Raw genomic sequence first — 22,350 nt, 5'->3', positions numbered from 1 at the left:
AGAGATTTTTGAAACTTTTTAAGATAATCATTGTATACGTAAAAGCTAATAGCTCCTCAGCTATAAAACCACATATATATGGACAGATAATTTTCGACTAAGGAGTCTGGAACACACAATGGAGTAAAGACAGTCTCTTCAATAAATAGTGCTGAGAAAACTGGAAAGCCATATGGAAGCGAATGAAACTGGACTGCAGTTTGTCCCCATGTACAAAAGTACAAAAATTAGTTCAAAATTGATCAAAGACCTAAACATAAGACCCAAGACAATAAGTTACATAGAAGAAAATATAGGTACCAAACTTATTGTCCTTGGTTGTAGAGAACATTTTATCAACTTTACCCCAAAGGCAATGACATGTATAAAATATGGGATTAAAAAACTACAATATCTTGAAACTATAAATCAGTTTTTAGTACTTGGGGAGAAGTACATTCTCTTCACGATAGCAAAGCAGTTATTTTTATAAATAACACTCATTCAACTTTTGATTCCAACATAAAACACCTAGGATTTTATGAGGAGAAACATTTTCAGTTTTTTAAACTGTTTTAATGTATCATTGTATAGAAGTAAATAGAATAAATGGATTTGTTACTTTAACCTTGATTGATAATGCTTAATTTTTTGTTCACAGGGATTCACAAACTGGACTAAGCGTGATTTTAACCAATTTGTTAAAGCTAATGAGAAGTATGGAAGAGATGACATTGATAATATAGCTCGAGAGGTGGAGGGCAAATCCCCCGAGGAGGTCATGGAGTATTCAGGTTTGTATATAACTTCAAACATGATGTTTAATTGTAATATTATTCATTTCATTAGTGTCACTGTAATTGTGCATTGTTCAGAGATCTTTTAAACTTTTATGAATAAAGTACAGGTGAGAGTATAAAATATAATTCTATTTCTATGAAAAGATTTTAAGAGTTTTCAAAACAAAGTAACTGCCATTGTCCCTAGCTAGTGGAGTTAAGTAAAGCCCTGATGAATAAAAGGCAATTGGATGAGCATTGAGAAAATAAGTTTCCCACCTCTGGAATTTGGTCCTCTTCTGGGTAAAGTTTTTTTCTTTATTGATTAAGGTATTACATATGTGTCCTTATCCCCCCCATTGCCCCCCATCCCCCCTTCTAGATAAAGTTTGAGATTTCAGGTTCAGCAGAATGAATTAGTGTCGTTCTATGTCATCCTTGAAGTAGAGAATTCCTATTAGGCCCTTTTAGGTCCTCAGACACTGTCAGGGTTCCAATGAGCTCCAGGCAGGTCATGTGGGTTCCATTAACTCCAGACAAGCTAGAATAGATCTAAAAAGACTGCTTCAATAAATCTGTTGATTGATCCTAGAATCATGTCCCTCTCTTACTCATCTGTGTCTTTGGTCTTGACCAGAACTAAGTTAGCTGCTGAAGCACATGGAATTAATATAATTCCCATGTCACAGCATATTCAACCTCGGGCTTCTAAAAAAAATATCTTATCAAATATAGGCAATTATGTCTAGGAAATTTTCTATATATAGAATAGGAAGTTTCTGACTTTCAAATAGGTTGGGCTCTAATATTTAGTCTGAATATTAGCTGTTTAGAATCCAGCACATTTCCCCCATAAAAACAATGTTACAAAGTAGTCTGAGGTTTCTATGCTAGTCCCTCAAATCCTACTTAGCTTAACAACTCAAATTCTGTAGGGAGGAGACATTATAATACTGGCAAATATGTCAAGGATTAATAGAAGCTGGGACCAGCTCTTAAGGTTATCTATAGTGTCAGCGTTTGAAGAAATCCAGATTTAATTAGAGAGTACATTTTTTTTTTCTTTTGGAAATATGGAAGTGTCTTCTGATGATCACCAGGGACTTTAGAGGCTGATTATATTGAGTTTTTATTTCATATAGTATAAATCAAGTTTATGAACTTCCTTTTTTCTTGATACTGGCATAATATTTCTATTACTCTTAAGCTTTATCGCATAAGTTTAGAGCACTTGGGGGCTTAGAGGAAGTAAAATAGGTGAGAGACACATTTTGCAGCAAGAGGTGAATAAAAGAGTTAAAAGGTTATGTGCAGAGTGATATTCTGAAGTAGAATTTTCTTCAAAATAGCATCAGTGTATATGAAGTTGCAAGAAAACAAGTGATTCAAAAAGATAACATATCAGATGTTCCCTCAAATTTGACACCAGGCCTGGTGGCATGACTAGCTAAGGACGGTTTAATTGGGGCTCTGTCAAAGGGTGGGGAGATTGGCATGGGTTTATGTAGTTGGTTACAATAAGAGAAGAAATACCTACAATTGGCTGTTAATGAGTATCTTATGCATAGCAAGCATTTAAACATGTGTTGAACGAATAAGTGAAAGAATGAATAAATGAATGTGGGTGCTTCTACAAATTAGAGAATGCTAACATTTCTTTCTTTTTTAAAGAAATTCTTACCTGAGAATATGTTTTTATTGATTTTTAGAGTGAGAGGAAGGGAGAGGGAGAGGGAGAGGGAGAGGGAGAGGGAGGGAGGGAGAGAGAGAGAGAGAGAGAGAGAGAGAGAGAGAGAGAGAGAGAGAAACATTGATGTGAGAGAGAAACATCGATTAGCTGCCTCCTGTATGTACTCTGAATAGGGATCTAACCGTACCTGGGTATGTGATCTGACCAGGAATCAAATTCACCACCTTTCAGTGTATGGGATGACTCTCCAGCCAACTGAGCCACACTGATCAGGGTAATATTCCTTCTTATAGGCTCTAAAAATGAAAAATTTTAGAGTATGTCATTAAAAAGGCTTTTCACTGAAGTTACATTAATGCATATTAATACAGCCAGATTATTTAGCTCATTTATAAAATTAGGGTGACTTGGTGTTTTGTTTTGTGTTTTTTAGAGAAAAGGCTATTCCAGGTAAGTTTAAAAAATAAGTGACAGGTCACTGAAAATAAGATCAGTGAGTGCTTCCAAAGGTGAAGCAATGGTTTCAGTAGAAATTGCTGCTTTGTAGGAAGTTTGAATAGTGTGTTGATAATGTTTTCCTTTTTGTTTTTGCGTGCTAAGAAGCAATGCTCTCTAAGTGATATGGTCACCCTCTCTCCTTTGATCCCTTCTGTATCATGTTGGAATAAAAGCATAGCATAAATCAGTATCTGTAGTATCTTGAAATCCTGTCATTTGGGATGGATAATTAAAAATGTCATTTGTATTTAATAATTTAACATATACAGATGGATCTGAATTTTAATTTTAAACATCATTTTGCTGCGTCCTTTTCTGTTACTTCTTTATTGTACAATTTTGTGGATTTATTTTCTTAAGATGATAGTATTCTAAAGTAGTAACTCTGTCTTTCAGCTGTATTTTGGGAACGTTGCAACGAATTACAGGACATTGAGAAAATTATGGCTCAAATTGAACGCGGTGAAGCAAGAATTCAACGGAGAATCAGTATCAAGAAAGCCCTGGATGCCAAAGTACTATATTTCATAATTGTAACATTATTATTAGACTAGAGGCCTAGTGCACAAAATTTGTGCACTGGGGCGGGGGGTCCCTCAGCCTGGCCTGCACCCTCTTGCAATCCAGGACCCCTCAGGAGATGTCCACCTGCTGGCATAGGCCTGCTCCCCTAAGCCAGCAGGTGGAAATCTCCCTTGCTCCTTACCGCCCACCTGCTTGCTGCTCCTTACCGCTCGGCTCACTGCTCCTTAGCACTGCCGCAGAGGTGGGAGAAGCTCCCGCCACCACTGCTACATTCACCAGCTGTGAGCCTGGCTTCTTGCTGAGTGGTGTTCCCCCTGTGGGAGTGCACTGACCACCAGGGGGCAGCTCCTGCATTGAACATCTGCCCCCTGGTGGTCAGTGTGCATCATAGTGACCAGCCATTCTGGTGGTTCCACCATATCGGTTGCTTAGGCTTTTATTATATAGACTAGAGTCCCAGTGCACGAAATTCGTGTATGGGGGGGGGTCCTTCAGTCTGGCCTGTGTCCTCTCGCAATCCAGTACCCCTCGGGGGATGTCAGGCCTAAACCAGCAGTTGGACATCCCTCTCGCAATCCGGGATGCTGCATGCACCAGTGACCATACTTTTCATACAGGTGAAAGGCATCTTGCTGTTGTATGGGCAGCTACAATTTTTTGCCCTGATTATAAAACGTAGTACATAATATGATCCTTCTGAGGCAGTACTACCATTTTCCCCATCTTATGGGTGGAGAAACTGAAGCAGAGAAAAGTTAAGTAATTGGCTTTGTCACACAGTTATAAGTGTCAGAATCAGGGCTGACCACAAATGTGCAAGCCAGAATCCATGCATGTCATTGCTGTATCACCCTGTTTTTTCAGTGTTAGAGTAGCCTTGCCAGGTTTTAATTTTTAAATCTAAGAGACTGTTCAATATATAGGGTAGGGTCCCTAGGCCTTGCCGGCGATCAGGGGTGACCGGTGGGCAGGGCAGTCGGGGGGCTCCTGCTTTCACTCACCTTGGCTGGTGGCCTGGCGCTGCCTGCTGGCAGGCCCTGCCCCCCGATCGCCATCACCGGTTGCCCCCATTGTGGTCAGTGTCATAGCGACCGGTTGTTCCACCGTTCGGTAGATTTCCATATTAGGGTTTTATTATATAGGATTATTTTAACTAATATGGTTACTAGCTTTGACTTATTGCACATTTATTTTAAACACTACTTCGTTTAAATCCACAGATTGCAAGATACAAGGCTCCATTTCATCAGTTACGTATTCAGTATGGAACCAGCAAAGGAAAAAACTATACTGAGGAAGAAGATAGATTCTTGATTTGTATGTTACACAAAATGGGCTTTGATAGAGAAAATGTGTATGAAGAATTAAGACAGTGCGTACGGAATGCTCCTCAGTTTAGATTTGACTGGTTTATCAAGTCTAGAACTGCCATGGTATGTATTCCTTTCTTACTTCTTTTAACTTTTATTTTGAAAATTTCAAATATTATATATTCTTCACTTAGATTCTATAATTGCTAACATTTGCCACATTGACTTTCTCCCCCACCCATATATGCATGTATATACTTATACATATATACTTACTATATAGATATAATCTATATTTTGCATTCAGAAATACATATATTTATTTTATATATATATATATATACACATATCTATACTTCTGAACATTTGAAAGTAAGTTGCACACATCATTAGTGTTCACCTGTAAATACCTCAGCATTTATCTAAAACCAAGAACATTTTCCTACATAACCACAATATCTTGATCCTACCTGAAAATGTTAACATTGATTCAATAATGTTATCCAGTATACAGTTCATGTACAAAATGCACAAAATTTCCAGGTGTCCAAAAAGTGTTTTTCATAGCTGTTATTTAAATTTCATGATCCAGTCAAAGTTCAAACATTAAATTTGGCTGTTGAGTCTCTTTAGTCTCTCTCTCTCTCTCTCTCTCTCTCTCTCTCTCTCTCTCTCCTTACCAGAGGATATATTTTTATCACTTTTAGAGAGAGAAGAAGGGAGAGGAAGAGGGAGGGATGGAGAGACAGAGAGAGGAGGGAAGATGGGAAGAAGAGAGGGAGGGAGGGAGGAAGGGAGGGAAGGAGGGAATGGATTGTTGCCTAAGTGGATTCTTTATAAAATTATGATGAGAAAAGAATAGTTAAGTAGAAGAGATATTTTTATTTTAGCTACTTATAATTTATTCTTGTACTTTCTAATCTGAATTGTGTTTTTGTTAAATTCTAGTGCTGCTTAGCAGTGTTCTGATGATATTGAAATAAATGCAACACATTTTTAATGGCGACATCATCAATTTTTTGAAAGCTGAAGTAATTAAAACAAAAGTTGCTTTTATACAGCCTAAAAATTAAAAGTAACCAGAAACTAACTATCCAAATATTGAACATTTTTTTCTTAAGTGGTTGCTATCTACTATAAATGTTTTCTTGGCCAAAGCTTCCTAGGGGTGCAAAGATTTTATTTGATTTTGTATTTCAGTTCAAGTTGAATAATAAGAAAAGAAAAAAAAAACTGAGTTGTCATATTGAAGATGCTAATTTTGGAAGATGCTTTATAAGATCAGATATTTCATAAAACTTTATAAAAAATTTAGAGTGTTCTCTTGGATTGTTATTAGAATGTTCCTGTCAAGTTTATGGAATATGCAATACTGGGAGAGCTAGCACATTTTTTGGATAAAGCCAGGATCCAAAAGGAACTAGAGAAATTGGAATGATGGATCCGTTGGATCTTACAACATAACACTTAATAGGAATAAATGTAAAGTGTTATACTTGTTCAAAAGAATATGAAGAGGTGTATCTCTATATAAACACCTAAGCGACCAAATGACCAAAGGACTGGTCAAGTAGTCACTATGACGCACTGACCACCAGGGGGCAGACGCTCATTGCAGGAGCTGCTCCCTGGTGGTGAGTGTGCTCCCACAGCCAACCTCCCATGGCCAGCCAAACTCCCACGGTCCCTTCCCCCAGCCAGCTGGCCCCAATCAGCCCCAATCAGGACTGGGCGAGACAGTCCTGAATGCCCAGATTGCCAGCCAGGCCGAGGGACCCCACCTGTGCATGAATTTGTGCACTGGGACTCTAGTATGTTAATAAGATGCAGTAGAAAGTACTGAGAAGAGAATAAAAAAATTAATCAATAGCATGAAGGGCTAAGTTTGGAAGTAGGAAAGAGTTGTTTGACAGGGTTCTTTGGATAATTGACATAATCAGTGAAGAACACTGTAGAATAATTTGTCTATTAGATTTCAAAATGAGATTTTATTTTGATTGTCTGAAGGCTTTGACAGTGAGCTTCTTGGCCTTTTAAGGTGCCTTCTAGCTTAGTACATCTATGACCATGTTTTGCAGAGAACTCCTTTCAAGCATTTTTTGAGTTATAATGGGCATATAACATTAGTTTCAGGTATACAATGTAATAATTTGATATTTGTATGCACTGCCAAATGATCACCACAATAAGTCTAGTTACCATTTGTCTTCAAATAGAGTTAGAAAATTTTTTCTTGTGGTGAGAACTTTTAGGATTTAATCTCTTGGCAACTTTTAAGTATGCATTACATTATTATTATTTTAAAGATTTTTAAAATTGATTTTTATACAGAGGAAGGGAGAGGGAGAGAGAAATATCAGTTGACTGCCTCCTGAAGGCCCCCTACTGGGGATTGAGCCCACAACACTGGCATGTGCCCTGACTGGGAATGGAACCAGCAACCCTTTGGTGCATAGGACGACACCTAAGCAACTGAACCACACTAGCCAGGGCTATAATATTATTGACTGTAGTCACTATGCTGTACATTACATCTTCATGGCTTATATGTTTTATAATTGGAAATTTGTACCTCTTGTATTTAGCATTTTAGCCATTTGTAGGTTTATGCATTTAACTATTTAATTTAGAGCAGCATCAACAACTTGTAAAAGACAAATCCCTACCTATATTTTTTGGTGAATCATATTTTATATCATGTATGCCCTTTTATGTGGTGGAACTTTTGATGAATTTTCAAATATTATTTCAGTGATATTTTACTAATTTTTAAAAAGGTTGAGAGTTTAATGCTGTTTTCAGTTTCTGGAATCATTAAACAAAATCAGTAGGATGAAATAGATTTAGAAGTGCAAGGAAAAGCTTATATTATTTGTAATATGAACATGCCTGTAGAACTATATAAACTTATTTCATTTTCCAAGAATAAACCAAGTATATTATTAACAACCACTAGATGTCCCTGAAATCCCTTGTAAAGAATCCTTTTCCTCCATCTTCTTTCTACATTTACCTGTTTCTTTACCAAGATATTTAAATCTCTAATGTGTGTTTTCAAAAGAGCAGATATTAACTACATAGCTAATGAACAATGAAACCTTCATTTTGTCTTTTGAAAATTAAGACATCTCTGTCCTTAATTACCTTCTAGAAGGTGCAATTTATGATTTCTAACAAATCTTTAAAAATATGTAATAGTTTATTTCATATTTAAATACTGTAATACAAAGTGTTCTATTTGTTAACTTTTCTGTCATATTGTTTTTATTTTCCTCCTGGGTAATGGATCATTTTTGCTTATATATCTGGAATTAGAGTACAGGTAGTATATTTTAAAATATATTTAGACCGTCTTTTTGGGAATATTTTATGATAATATCAGTCATTAGGGAAGTGAAATAAGTCAGTCAAATACCATATGATTTCATTTATATGTGGAATCTAAAAAAACAACGTAAACAAACAAAACAGACTCATAGGTACAGAGAATAGACCTATGGTTGCCAGAGTGGAGAGGGGTTGGAGGACTAGGTGAAAACTTTGAAGGTTTTGAGAAGTACAGATTGGTAGTTACAAATAGTCATGGGAATGTAAAGTACAACATAGGGAATATAGTCAATAATATCGTAATAACTGTGTATGGTATGAGGTAGGTACGGGAACACTTACTTAACTATGATTATCTAACTGCTATGCTGTACACCTGAAACTAATACAAAATAATATTGAATGTAAACCATAATTGAAAAAAATTAAAATAAAACACAAAGAAATAGATTATTAATATTCCTAGATGATCTCTTTGCCCCATCATTTTAAATAATTGTTCTTGTATAGTGAATCACATTCACAACCTAGGAAGATTGAAAGAGGCAGTTGTGATTTCCAAAGTTAAAATAATTTGTTTCATTGAAAAATCCCATCTTAGAAATACAGAAGATGTAATTTGATTCATTATGTGTGTCACTGTGTTCCAATTAAAACCTTATTAATGTTTAAACTTTAAACTTAGCTTACTATAGAAGCTATCATTAAAAACATAATCTTGCTTAAAGATGTCTTTCTTTTCTCCCAGAGATACCAATAAATAGGATGGAAATGCTTAGAAAAAAAGTAGAAACTTTGGAAGTCATATTTTATTCTGAGATCTCAAAGTACTGGATTAATGGCTTCTGACTTAAATAACAGTCTTATAGTGCTTGAAGTCATGAACCTCCACTTCTAAATATGCCTCACTTTGAAAGCCTTCAGCTAAAAGTTGAAGATTTCTTTGAGGCTCTCCTCCACTTAAAAATTCTTGCTCTACAAAAGAAAAAAAATGAATTTTAGTTTCATTTCTTTGTGATAAAAAGATTGTGATTTCTTTCTTCAAAAACTTATGTGTTCTTTAAGTAACCAAAGCCTATTGAACTATATAAACAAGTAGGAAGGATACGATCAATTTAGATTTTAAAACTCAGAGCATATGAATAGCCCTACCATTTCCCTCCTAAGAAAAATATCTTAAAATGGGGTCTTAGTCTTAGGGCATTCAAAGACTTTTACCAAATGACTATAAAAAATGATAATACTTCATATTTGATAATACCTTTTATATAATGCTTGCCAAAATCTTTATCACTATTAGCTCATTAATTTTCTTGTCATTCCTTTTAGGGAATAGATGTCAGGGTACTATTTCCATTCATTTAGTGATAGACCAATGTGACTTGGAGGTTTGAGAAGAATATGAGAGGTCCAAAAGATCCAGCACATTAGTCAGTTTACTGGAAAGGACATATGAAAAGTACCCAAAGCTTAATCAGTACATTTTTGGATCTGCTTAGATCCTTTTAAGTACTTAAAGGAGAAAAGCAGAATTTTACTCTCTAAGAGAAATAATATTTCTTGATATAAACATTTATTGTATCCTTTGCAGGGTTCCTTTTACTCTTAATTTTAGTAAAAAAAAAAAAAAAAAAAAGAAAAGAAAAAGAAGAAGAAGAAGAATTCTTGCCTTTTAACTTCTGGGGAAAATTTTTCTTTCCTCTCCCAGATAAAGGAGCTATGTGCATATTGCCTGTGGCCATGTGCCTTGGAGTTGAATCAAAGTACTAGTAATTAGTTATTACAATTACCGTGCCTTTTATAGTAGTTTAAATGATTTTTTTTTTCTGACAGCCTCTCAGAGAATCACACACTGTTGTATACAATGTAATAAAAATTTCATGATATTACTGTTTGTTTTTAAATCAACTTATTATTAATGAAAGTGTTCCTTATTTAAAATAAAAAATGAAATTTCTCATGAGAATGGTAGGAGAAAAAATATTTTTTAGAAAATATCACTATAGCCATGTATTAGCTTGCTTCCCTTTTTTATAGGTTTATCAGTGATAGTGTTAATTAGGTTATTAGTTCATCATAGAGAAAGATTTTCTTTATAGGTACTATACTTCAGAAAAATAAAAGTCAAATTTGAAAATTTCCTACTTATTCTAGAGTCACAGTAATTTACTTTTGTTTGTTGCTTATGCAGCATGGTCTAGAAAATTTCATAAAGCAGGCCAATCACAATTTTTTATTTTACATGTCAATAGTTAATTATATGATAACAGCTAACATTGATATTTTAGACTATTACATTATTCATGAAATGTGAGAAATATGAATTAATACATTATTGATAAAACTGGTTAACTGTAAAATGTATTATTCGGTTCTTCTTGACTATAGAATTATTAAAATATTAAAAATGCAATATAGTTATGCTCATAGAGATATATTATTAACTCATGCACTTAAAAGCTGAAACTGTCCCTCTCTAGCCTCAATTTTGAAAAGGTTCTATGTAGAGATATGCACAGAGGAGGTACTGTTTGACTTTGCCTTGAGTTTTAGGCCTGAGGAATAGCTTCATAGAAGAGGTCCTTCTTGGAACCAAGTCTTAAAAAACTAAAAGTAGTTGGCCATGGGACTACATTCAGGGTTGTGGAAACTTCATGGGCAAAGGTATAAACAAGCCGAGCATATTCAGAAACTGCAAGTAGGTTGATAATGGTAGGGTGTAAGCAGGGAAGTACTGGGAAATAAGGAAATAACTCTCTGGTATATTGAAGTCTTTGGTCTTTAGTCTATAGGAAGTGGGGAGTCATTGGAAGATTTTAACAGGTCAGTGACATGATCAGATTGACATTTTAGAAATACTGTTTTGTGCAAATGGCCAAATGTCTACCTCACCTACCAACTATAGGCTGATAATTTCCAAATTTATATCTCTATCTTTTCTCTGTTCCTCATCTTTTTTCTCTTCCCTTAGCTAATGTATCACCATCTGCCCTAGACGCATTTTGTACTACTGTTCTCTTAATTTTTAATTGCAACTGGTTATATCTAAAGGGACCAGCATAATACCTTGCACAAAGTAGGTGTAGATGAGCTTGGAACTTTTGTACTTAAGTTTGCTTCTATCTCATAGATACCTGCAGTTGGAGCAGATTTGGATAGAATGTGAAGAAATGTACCAGTGGGGTTGAGTTCTTTTCTTTTCATCTACCTTTTTCTAATCCTAGACTTTATTAGGCTCTTATCCCTGTAGCTTTTATTTATTCACTAGAGGCCCAGTGCACGAATCTGTGCACCAGTGGGGTCCCTCGGCCTTGTCTGCGGGATCGGGCCAAAACCAGCTCTCCAACATCCCCCAATGGTCCCAGATTGCGAGAGGGTGCAGGACAGGGCCAGGGACTCCACCAGTACATGATCAGGGCTGGGGAGAGATGCGGGAGGTTGGCCAGCCAGGGAGGGCTCCAGGGTGGGTCTGGCCCATCTTGCTCAGTCCCCATCAGCCTGACCCCAGCAGCAAGCTAACTTACTGATCGGAGCATGTGCCCCCTAGTGGTCATGCACATCACAGCGAGCAGTTGAGTGCCCTTAGCATATCATTAGCATATTACACTTTGATTGGTTGAACAGCTGACCAAGCACTTAGCATATTAGGTGTTTATTATATAGGATAAGTTTGAATAGTCAGTTGTAAATAGCATGTGTTTTATTAATAACTATAGTGTTTGATTTAAGGTAGAATTGTCCTAACAATCTGCAATACAATAAATGCACTAACAGGAGTCTGTTTTAGGTGTTTATACTTATGTGTTACCTTGTGAGGAGGTGATGTAACATTTTATAAGTAACTAGAGGCCTAGTGCACGAAATTCGTCTGCCAGCAGTTGGACATTCTTAACACTGCTTACAGAGGCGGGAGAGGCTCCCACCACTGCCGCTGCACTCACCAGCTATGAGCCTCGCTCAGGGCTTCTGGCTGAGCGGTGTTCCCCATATGGGGGTGCACTGACCACTGGGGGGCTGCTCCTGCATTGAGCGTCTTCCACCTGGTGGTCAGTGTGCATCATAGTAACCGATCATTCTGCCATTTGGTGAATTAGCATATTAGCCTTTTATTATATAGGACTAGAGGCCCAGTGCATGAAATTTGTCCATGGGGGTGGTCACCTCAGCCCAGCCTTCACCCTCTCCAATTTGGGACCCTTCAGGGGATGTCTGACTGCCAGTTTTGGCCCAATCCCACATCCCTTTCACAATCCGGGCCTAAACCGTCAGTCGGACATCTCTCTCACTATCCTGGACTGCTGGCTCCTAATTGCTTGCCTGCCTGCCTGCCTGCCTGCCTGGTCACCCCTAACTGCCCCCCTGCCAGCCTGGTTGCCCCTAACTGCCCCCCGCTGCCAGCCAGGTTGCCCCCAACTGCCCCCTGTGCTGGCCTGGTCAACCCTAACTGCCCCCCCCCGCCATCCTGGTTGCCCCCAACTGACACCCCCCGCTGGCACAGTTGCCCCTCACTACCACCTCTGCCAGCCTTATTGCCCCCAACTGCCCCCCCTGCCAGCCTGGTTGCCCCTAACTGCCCCCCGCTGCCAGCCAGGTTGCCCCCAACTGCCCCCTGTGCTGGCCTGGTCAACCCTAACTGCCCCCCCCCGCCATCCTGGTTGCCCCCAACTGCCACCCCCCGCTGGCACAGTTGCCCCTCACTACCACCTCTGCCAGCCTTATTGCCCCCAACTGCCCCCCCTGCCAGCCTAATTGCCCCTAACTGCCCCTCTGCTGTCCTGGTTGCCCCCAACTGCCCCCCCCCCTTCTGGCCTCGTCTAACCTCACAGCTCTCCCACTGGCTTGGTCGCCCGATGTGGTCTGCTGTTCAGTCGTTTGGTCATCCCTCACTAACTCCCTGCTGGCATGGTTGCCCCACGCAGCCTGCTTGTTCAGTCATTTGGTCATCCCTCATTAATCCCCCTGCCGGCCTGGTCATAGGCAACCATCTTTGTGAGGGTGTGATGGTCAATTTGCATATCACCTCTTTATTATATAGGATAGGATGATGTTTAAGCAGCAGTAGTTAAGTAAAAGCATCATAACATTTGATACTTGTTTTTTTAAAATGTATGATATATTTATTAGAATATTAATTCTCATTTAACTGGCAGTGTGCTTGGGTCCTGAGATTCTAGTATAGAATGTGATTGCTTTTTGTTATTATGATAGAGGTTCCAAGGTGACAAAGGACCTGGGAAATATACCACACAATGTATAGTTCAAGGTATTGATTTTGTTAGTAAAGTATAGGGAGTTTATAAAAGAGCAAAGGTGAAAACCTACTGATTTTGTTTTACTAAGAACTGTAGAAGAAAATTATGGCTTTATAGGACTACCTAAAACTTTAGAGACACAAATGTGAAGTGAAATTTATTTTTTTCTCTTGCTTATTCACCTGCTATTGACTTTGAACCATAATGGGCATGAACCTTCTGTCATTTAGACTTAGGTAGGGCTAGTGTCTAGGATTTTAGTACATAGGAAATGTACTAAATGTGGAGCTTCTTTAGTCTCTTTCAATAAGTCACTTCAAGACTACTGATGCTTTCTGTGCTTTTTGAATTGATGCTTTGAAGCTGAGTATTGGGGAAAATGATATTTGAACTTGGTGCCCAGGATGACTGATGTTTACCACACACTAAGGGGCAGTGCTGTTCACTGCAAACATTCCATCATTTATTACATAGAGATACATATCTTAGTATTTAAAAGTTGAAACTTGGGTGACTTTATAGTGAGTAAGATCATAATTAAAGGCGTGGAAAGCTAAGGCAGTAAAATTTGTTTAAGTAAATTTAAATTCTGTAGTTTTAAATGGGTTGGCAAATTGTGCTCACCACCTGTTTTTGTATGGCCTGCAAGCCAAGAATGATTTCTATATTTTCAAATGGTTGAAAGAAAACCAAGAGAATACTATTTTGTGACATGTGAAAATAAATACAAAATTCAGATTTTAATATCTGTAAGTAAGATTTTATTGGAACACAGCCACACTCCATTTATATACTGTCTACTGCTGCTTTTTTCCTATATGGCAGAGCTGAATAGTTGTGACAGAGACCATGTGGTTACAAAGCTGAAAATATTTACTATCTGGCTCTTTTCAGAAAAGATGTGCTGACCTCTGTTTCAAATATTTTTTTATTGATTTCAGAGAGGAAGGGTGAGGGAGAGAGAGACAGAAACATCAATGATGAGAATCATTGATTGGCTGCCTCCTGCATGCCCCACACTGGGGATTGAGTTTGCAACCCGGGCATGTGCCCTTACTAAATGAGGGGTGTTTGGGGGTTGTATTGGTGATAGTGATGGAAACATGATAGCTGCTTTGTAATATTTGAAATATTGTCATGCAGACGAGGGAATCAGCTTGTTTTCTATAACCATAAAATTAGATGTAGCCCGACCATTGTGGCTCAATGGATTGAGCATCATCCCAAGCACCAAGAGATCACCTGTTTGATTCCCTGTCAGGGAACATGCCTGGAATGCAAACAAGATTTCCAGTAGAGGGTGTGCAGGAGGCAGCTGATTGATGTTTCTCATCGATGTTTCTCTCTCTCCCTTTTCTTTTTTCTCTCTCTCAAGTCAATAAAATCATATTTAAAAAAATTCTACCTAGAACTGATTGTTGGAAACTGATTGTAGCAAATTGTAATGTTGCATAGGGGACATTTTAAACTTGTCGAAAGGTGAAATAGAGAGCATTGGGAGGTAGAGAGGACCCTATCATTGGAAGAATTCAGACATGCTGGACAACTAATTAACAAGGGCCTAATAGGGATTCAAGCATCAACTTGAATGGTTTTTAAAGGCCCTTTCTAACCTTAAGAGTGTATAGTTTTATGAACTCTTACTATTGAGAATCTGTATCCAGGAAAGAATTCCAAGTACCAAAAAACACCTTTGATTATATAACTCCTCCAGTTCAAAAATCATCAATGAGATCCTTTTGTCAACTGAATTAAGTCAATTTTCTTAGTTATTTGTTCTTAGTTTCTAGTTGTTGTTTTTTTGTACTTTGATCCAAACTTAACCTTATTCATCCTTCTTACCCTGCACAGCATTTCCTTAGTTAGTTTTTACCAAACATTGTTCTAGGATATGCAAATAGATGATATGCAGGACAAGGGTTCTGTGTTCAAATAGATTTGGGAAATTCTGATACTGAATCCTTCCCTGGATGCTTCCAATCTACATTAGAATGTGAAATACCCAGAGAAATCCTGCCATGAAGAAATTTGTTTAACCTTTTTAAAATCCAGCATTCCACATATGCGTGAACACAAAGTACTTTCTTCTTTTGCCACAGTTATTAATATTGCAGAACAGTCTTCCATTTGTCACTTTCCTGTTGTATTTATTGGTTTAGCATCTCCTCTCTTCCTCTCATATGCTATTTTTCTCCTTGCAACTTCATTCCTAAATTTAGCATGGGGAAATGATGAGAGAAAGAGATAAGTAGACTATAGAACTGTAGAAACCACTCCCTGTAACCCCAGGAAAATGGGTAGATAAAGAGTTATAAAAATGTAGTAAAATACATAAATGAAAGGATAATCATATACGATGAAAGTGCTTTTGACATCATGAAATTTCTCATAGTCATTTAAAAAGTACAACACCCTTTTATTGGTAATCTGGCCTTTCTCCATGTAATTTCTGGTTTTAGCTAGTAATCTATTTATGATACCATCTGTTTAGTTAGGTAGTCTTTAAGTGTGTGAATAAAAAATGGGGTTGGGTCCTGGCCAGTGTGGCTCAATTGGTTGGGTGTTGTCCAATGTACCAAAAGGTTGCTGATTCCATTCCTGGTTAGGGCACATGCATGGGGTTGCAGGCTCAATCCTCGGTAGGGGGCATATAGGAGGCAGCTAATTGATGTTTCTCTCTCCTTCTCCCTTCCTCTCTTTCTAAAAAAAATAAAAATATGTATTTGGTATATCTAGAGAAAGTGACAGTACCTATGCTAGTAAAGCAACATTCATCCTTTCCCATTCCTTGGTGCGTTTATCTAGTGAGTTAGGTTATTTTTCTGTTTGGAGTAGTTAGTGACAAGTTAAAAGGAATGAAGGTAAGAAATTATATAGTAAAAAAAAAAAGAAATTATATAGTCTATATATAATCACTTTTATATATACTACTTCCCTGCATATGAGACTGTGTCAAAAGTATTATTTTTTTTCCTGAATCACACATATAAACCATGAATATGTATCCAAAGATATCTGCAGTCACAGACAACTATTACTTACTGAGAATAATAATAGCCAGAGGGTATAGCTTAATGATTCAAGAATGAGATTCAAATAAAGATTCCATCTAGTCTCCCTAGAAACCAACAATCAAATCTCATCAGGGTCAACTTAGCCCTTTCTATAATAGATAAATTGAATAACATGCTGTTTAATTTGTATGTGTGTTATTGAATGAAGCTATGGAGAGTATTTGGTCTGCATATTAAAGATACCAGTATTGTTTTGGTAAGTAAGGAAAATTTCAGTGTTACTTTTCCTAAATTATTTAACCTTGGGTAATTGAATATGTACAAGAGATTTGAATGTACCAGTGTTTTGTAAGGTAATATTTATAACAGTTAAACAATAACTTGTCAATGAGGAATTTTTCTGTCTAGACTATCTTTGGTTTTCTGCTTCCTTTTGGGCTTGAATTTTAGAGTAAAAAATGCTTGGATAGTTGATAATATTTTTGTTATGTAACATTTTCTATGTTGTATGCCATTTTTCTGGCTTTTATTTGGACAGATAAAACTGTCTTCAAAAAACCATTTTCCATTTCTTAAAAATGTTACAGATTACCAAACACCTAAAAGTTCATTGCAGAAAACTTGGAAAATACAGACTAGTATAAAGAAGAAAATATGTTACCATTGGTCCCACTCTCAGAGATACCTGCTGTTAACCATTAGTAGTATTGTAGATAATCTCTCAGCTATATCTCTGTATATATGTATATAAGATGCACTTGTGTATTTCCAAAAATTTAGTCCCCAGTATTTTCCTGCTAAAATAACACTGCTGTAAACATTCTTTTACAGTAAATCTTTATATATAGGTGTCCCAAAATTCACGCAAGATTTGCAGTTGAATTGAATTGAAAATCTTGCGTGAGTTTTGGGACACCCTATATATTTCTTATTTCCTTACATTAAGTTTCTAGGAGTGGAATTGCTAGTTAAAAATACGACATTTTTAAGATGCTTTATTGATATTCCCAAATTGCTTTCTAGAAAGGTAATGTGTTAGTCTGCAGGTGGTTTAAAGAGAAATTTCTCACTGTTTTGGAGACTGGAAGTCCAAGACCAGGTGGTAGCAGGGTCGGTTTCTGGTGAGACCTTTATCCCTGACTTGTAGATCGCATCTTCTCATGTGTTCTCTCATGGTCCTTTCTTTGTTGGAGTGTAAAGCGAGAGAGATCTCTGGGCATCACTTTCTCTTTTTGTAAAAACACAAGTCCTCATCTTTATGACCTCATTTAACGAGCCTTAATTACCTCCTATGGGTCCTACCTCCAGTCACAATATGGAGGTGCTAATTTCAACATACGAATTTTGAGGGTTCACAATTCAGTTCATAACATTGGCATCTCATCATCAGTGAATTACAGAGTTCTCATTTCACCATCTGACTGCTGACACTGGATACACATACCACATACATATGTACATACATATTGCAAATTTAATAAAGACGATATTGTTTTACTTTGCATTTCTTTGATCATAGTTTTAGTGAAAAATCAAAAATATTTGGACATTTTAATTTTTAGGAGTTTTCTATTGTATTTTGACCATATTTTTGGTTGGAGTTTTAATTGTCCATAAACATTTTCATTTGAACATTTAGCTATTTTGTATTTTATCAGGCATTTTTGCTTATACAGAAAAGGAATCATATTTTAAAATATTACTTATTTTTTAATATTAAACTACTATTTACCTTTAAAATACAGCGAAGTATACAGGATTAACGTATATGAATGTCTATATTTTTTAAAATATATTTTATTGATTTTTTACAGAGAAGAAGGGAGAGGGATAGAGAGTTAGAAACATCAATGAGAGAGATCGATCAGCTGCCTCCTGCACGCCCCCCACTGGGGATGTGCCCACAACCAGGGTACATGCCCTTGACCGGAATCGAACCCGGGACCCTTGAGTCCGCAGGCCGACGCTCTATCCACTGAGCCAAACCGGTTCGGCTGAATGTCTATATTAATGAATCATATGTTTGGTACTCACCATACATTCATAAAAACTGTTTATAGTCAGATGCATTGATTTGCTGGCAGTGAAATATAGGTAGTGGCAAAGTGAATGCAGAATCTTTTCAGCTATTGTTTGCTCCAAATTAACAAATACAGCAGTGTTTCCTGAGATGTGTTCCTCAGAACTCTGATCCCACAAGATGTTCTGTGAGAAGAGAGTTCTGTTGCTTGAAAAGCTTTGGGAACTACTTGCATCCTACATCTCTCACCTAGTAGCTGACAGTGCTCATCGGAAACTTGACCACTGTGAGGAGCCCTGTACGACAGCAATCTGTTTCAGTTTTGTAAACTGACTACTCGCAAAACTTATTCTGGCAATAAAATATTCCCTTTTTTTGTTTATGTGATTTTAGCTTTTTATTTAGAAATATTTATAGATTCACAGGAAGTTGTAAAGAAATGTACAGGAGGTCCCATGCACCCTTCACCTAGTCTTCCCAAATTGATACGAGACCATCTTGCATAACTATAGTAAAATGTCATGACCAGGGAATTGACATTAGTACAATCCACAGTGCTTATTCAGATTTCATCAGTTATACATGGCTCTTGTGTGTGTGTGCTCACGCATGTGAATGTAGATCAGTGAAATTTTTATCACATGTAGATTCATGTAACCAGCACCACTGTAAGACTCCCTCATGCTAGCTTTTTATAGCCACTCCCACTATCCCCCCTTTCCATAGCACCTGGAAACCACTGATATGTTCTCTATTTCTAAACTATCATTTCAAGAATGTTACATATTCTTTGTTTGCTCTCTTCCTGAACAATAAAAAAATTCTCTAAAAAATGTTATATAAGTGGAATATGTATGTAACCTTTTGAGGTCGACTTTTTTCATTCAGAATAATTCTCTTGAGGTTCATCTAGATTGTTGTATGTACCAAGACTTACTTACTTTCCATTGTTGAGTAGTATTTCATGGTACAAATGCACCAAAGTTTTTTTTGTTTGTTTGTTTGTTTTTTGCCCATTTACCCATTGAATGACATTTACCTATTCCCCATATTTTTGGTGGAATGTATTAATATCCTGTATAGGTATTGTTCTGAAAAATACTAACTTTAGAAATCTGTACCACAGAAATGATACAGCTAAAGAATTATCACTAATGAGTATTCCTGGGTTACAAAAATTTAAGATCATTAACTGTTTGGTTTAGGAGTTCCAGAGACGCTGTAATACTCTGATTTCATTGATTGAGAAAGAAAATATGGAAATTGAGGAAAGAGAGAGAGCAGAAAAGAAGAAACGCACAACTAAAACTCCAATGGTAAAATTTTCAGCATTTTCCTAATTTTTAGGTAGATCCCATTTTTTTACATAATTAAAATGCCTATATTATGTTTAATGCCATAGTGATACCAATTATAAAAACTGGTTTTATGAATTGCTAATTTGTTTTTGATAGAAAAAGAATTACACTGCAACTACTGTTTCTTATTTGTTTATAGACCAAATGGTTAGGAACTCCCTACCTAGTAACAGGGCTCTATTTTAAAAAATTCTTCATGACTTTAAGCAAAAATATAATGCAAGTAAAGTCCTTCAAATTGAGACTAGAGTTGTTGGTGGGAGTTGGAGGGAGGGGATGGGATGGGGCTGAAATTGAAACAGGGAGTTCTGATTTGATCAAATAAGTGTTCTTTGTGGAACTATGAGTGAAAATTAGAACTTTGAGCAGATAGTAAAGCTTTACTTGGTTTGCTTGCTAATAAATTAACTGTTGAATAATAAGATGACTTGATTTTAATCCAGTCAGGTTGCCTTGTATAGTTACAATTTAAAATAGTCTTAAATGGGTCATGTTATTTGAGTGTGGTTATGTAAACTACCATATTTCAGCAAGCCTGGATCCCTTCTACTCTAAGACACAGCATTATTTTGTGTACCACTGAGAAAAACTGTTGCCAAGTAACCATAACTTGTCACCAGTTGTAAGATGCATCCTGATTTCAGAGATGCTAACGTGGGAAAGAAATGTGCATCATAAAATACATGAAATGTGGTATTTTAATATCTTATATAGTTTTTATAAATAATACACTCATAAATAACATTTTGCCCAGAAAACTTTCAGTGTTAAGTAGTTAACATAAGAGTACAGTCATAGTACCATGTGTAACTAGTCACTTGATGACTATTTTTTATGCGTATTTTATGTCTTTTTTTAAAAAGAAACATATTTGAAGGTTATTTTACATTGGGTTATATAGTTTGTTGGGCTATTTAGAACATTAATTGTGAGTATAACATTTAAGTGAATATTCATGTTAAAATTTTTTTTAATGCATTTACATCCTAGATTTAACATTGTTGGGCCATTTAAAAATATCCATATTGGAGCAGAACATTAAATCTGTTTCCATTTTAGTCACAGAAAAGAAAAGCAGAGTCAGCTACTGAGAGCTCTGGAAAGAAGGATGTCAAGAAGGTGAAATCCTGAAGCCTAGAAATAAAGTTTTAAATGGGAAACTGCTATTTTCTTGTTCCCATCTTCAAATGCTAATTGCCAGTTCCAGTGTATTCATGGTACTCTAAGAAAAATCTTTTTCATTTTGATTTCTTGCATATTTTATATATTTTACAATGCTTTCTACTTGAAATGTGTAGCTTTATATTTTATGCATTCTAGTATTTTGTGTACTGTATTTCGTGCATTTCATGTCTTCATCAAATCCTCTCAGTCCTTGTTCTTTTGAAGCTTTTGCTGAGGTTTTAGCTTTTCTATGTTTTATATGCCGCTGCTTTGAAAGAAAACCTAGATTCTATAGCTGTATTATTGTTGTTTCATACTTTAAATTTATATGGCTGTGGAAAAAAGAATTAAAATGATTTGAGGAGAAAGACTTTTTCACTTCTTTGTTGCTTTCTTTTCTATTGAGTATGGGATTGTTGTATTACTGCATACTGTGATTAGCATAAGTGTTTCTTTGAGGTCATCTAAATATTTTTTTCCTAAAGGAATCAAGGGTGAGAACAGAAAAATATTAAAAAGCTAATATTTGATACTGTGCTTGCTGTCAGTATGAATCACATTTAAATTATTCTCTAAATATTCAAGTGGGAAAATATAATAAAGAAATGTCTATACGAAATTTAATTATTTCCTGTTTTTTTGTGCAGTACAAAATATTTGTGCTTACTGAATTGTATTGCTCACTACTATGTATTTGGTTGAAAGTTAAAGCTTTGCTTGCTGACTTGTGTGCGATTTTATGTCCAGTAGAACCAGTTCAGAGGATTATGGGTTTAACATGCAGATTTATTAACGACTAAGTTAAGAGTGTGAAATAAGCCCTATGCATGCAGGAGAAGGGGGCTGTCTTCTATAGGAATACAATTATGTTCAGATAACAATCTCAAAGTGTCAGAAGTTTTACACACCAAGAGTTTATTTCTTGCTCATATCACAGTCCCATTGCTGGGGAGAGGGATATGAGAATGGGAGGGGATCTGCTCCACACAGTCACTCCACTGTTTTGTAGCTGCACCATCAGGACATGTAGCTTGTTCAACTGATGCTGTAGGAGAAAAAGAGATGCTGGATAATTTCATGTAAGAACTTTATTGACTCAGCCAGAAATGACACATGTCACATCCACTTATATTTCATTGTCCAGACCTAGTCATGTGGTCCCATGTATGTGCAAGTGGGCTGGCAAATATAGGGGGACACATTAGAATGCTTTACATTATTTCCTCTGCTATTGGGGCTCTCTGTTCAGGAAAGAACTTGGGTCTCTCACATGAAACTGCTAGTGTGCAATTAATCAAAGTCAAGGTTAGTTTATAAGGAAACAGGTAAAAATGGATCAGAATCTAATGTGAAACACACAACAAATAAGAAAATCTGAGAATACGGGACAGTGGTATTAGTTATCAAAACAAGGTTTGGACCAATAAAGAATTA

General features: G+C 36.5%; 1 protein-coding gene across 2 annotated transcripts in view; it reads left to right on the top strand.

Annotated features, from left to right (window-relative positions):
* The window catches only part of SMARCA1 (SNF2 related chromatin remodeling ATPase 1), an 89,209-nt gene extending 67,674 nt beyond the window's left edge, over positions 1 to 21,535 (top strand). For both annotated transcript variants that reach the window (XM_081081298.1, XM_081081297.1), the window contains 5 exons: positions 641 to 773; positions 3,343 to 3,461; positions 4,692 to 4,904; positions 19,600 to 19,710; positions 20,812 to 21,535. In XM_081081298.1, coding sequence (XP_080937424.1) covers positions 641 to 773; positions 3,343 to 3,461; positions 4,692 to 4,904; positions 19,600 to 19,710; positions 20,812 to 20,883 — 648 coding nt within the window. In that variant the 3' untranslated portion in view covers positions 20,884 to 21,535. The remainder of the gene's footprint in view (positions 1 to 640; positions 774 to 3,342; positions 3,462 to 4,691; positions 4,905 to 19,599; positions 19,711 to 20,811) is intronic.
* Positions 21,536 to 22,350: the final 815 nt, after the last annotated feature.

The sequence above is a fragment of the Myotis nattereri genome (genome assembly GCF_964212035.1).
Source record: "Myotis nattereri genome assembly, chromosome: X".
Taxonomy (NCBI): Eukaryota; Metazoa; Chordata; class Mammalia; order Chiroptera; family Vespertilionidae; genus Myotis; species Myotis nattereri.
Note: the sequence above shows the minus strand (reverse complement) of the source record. Positions and strands in the feature narration are given on the sequence as shown.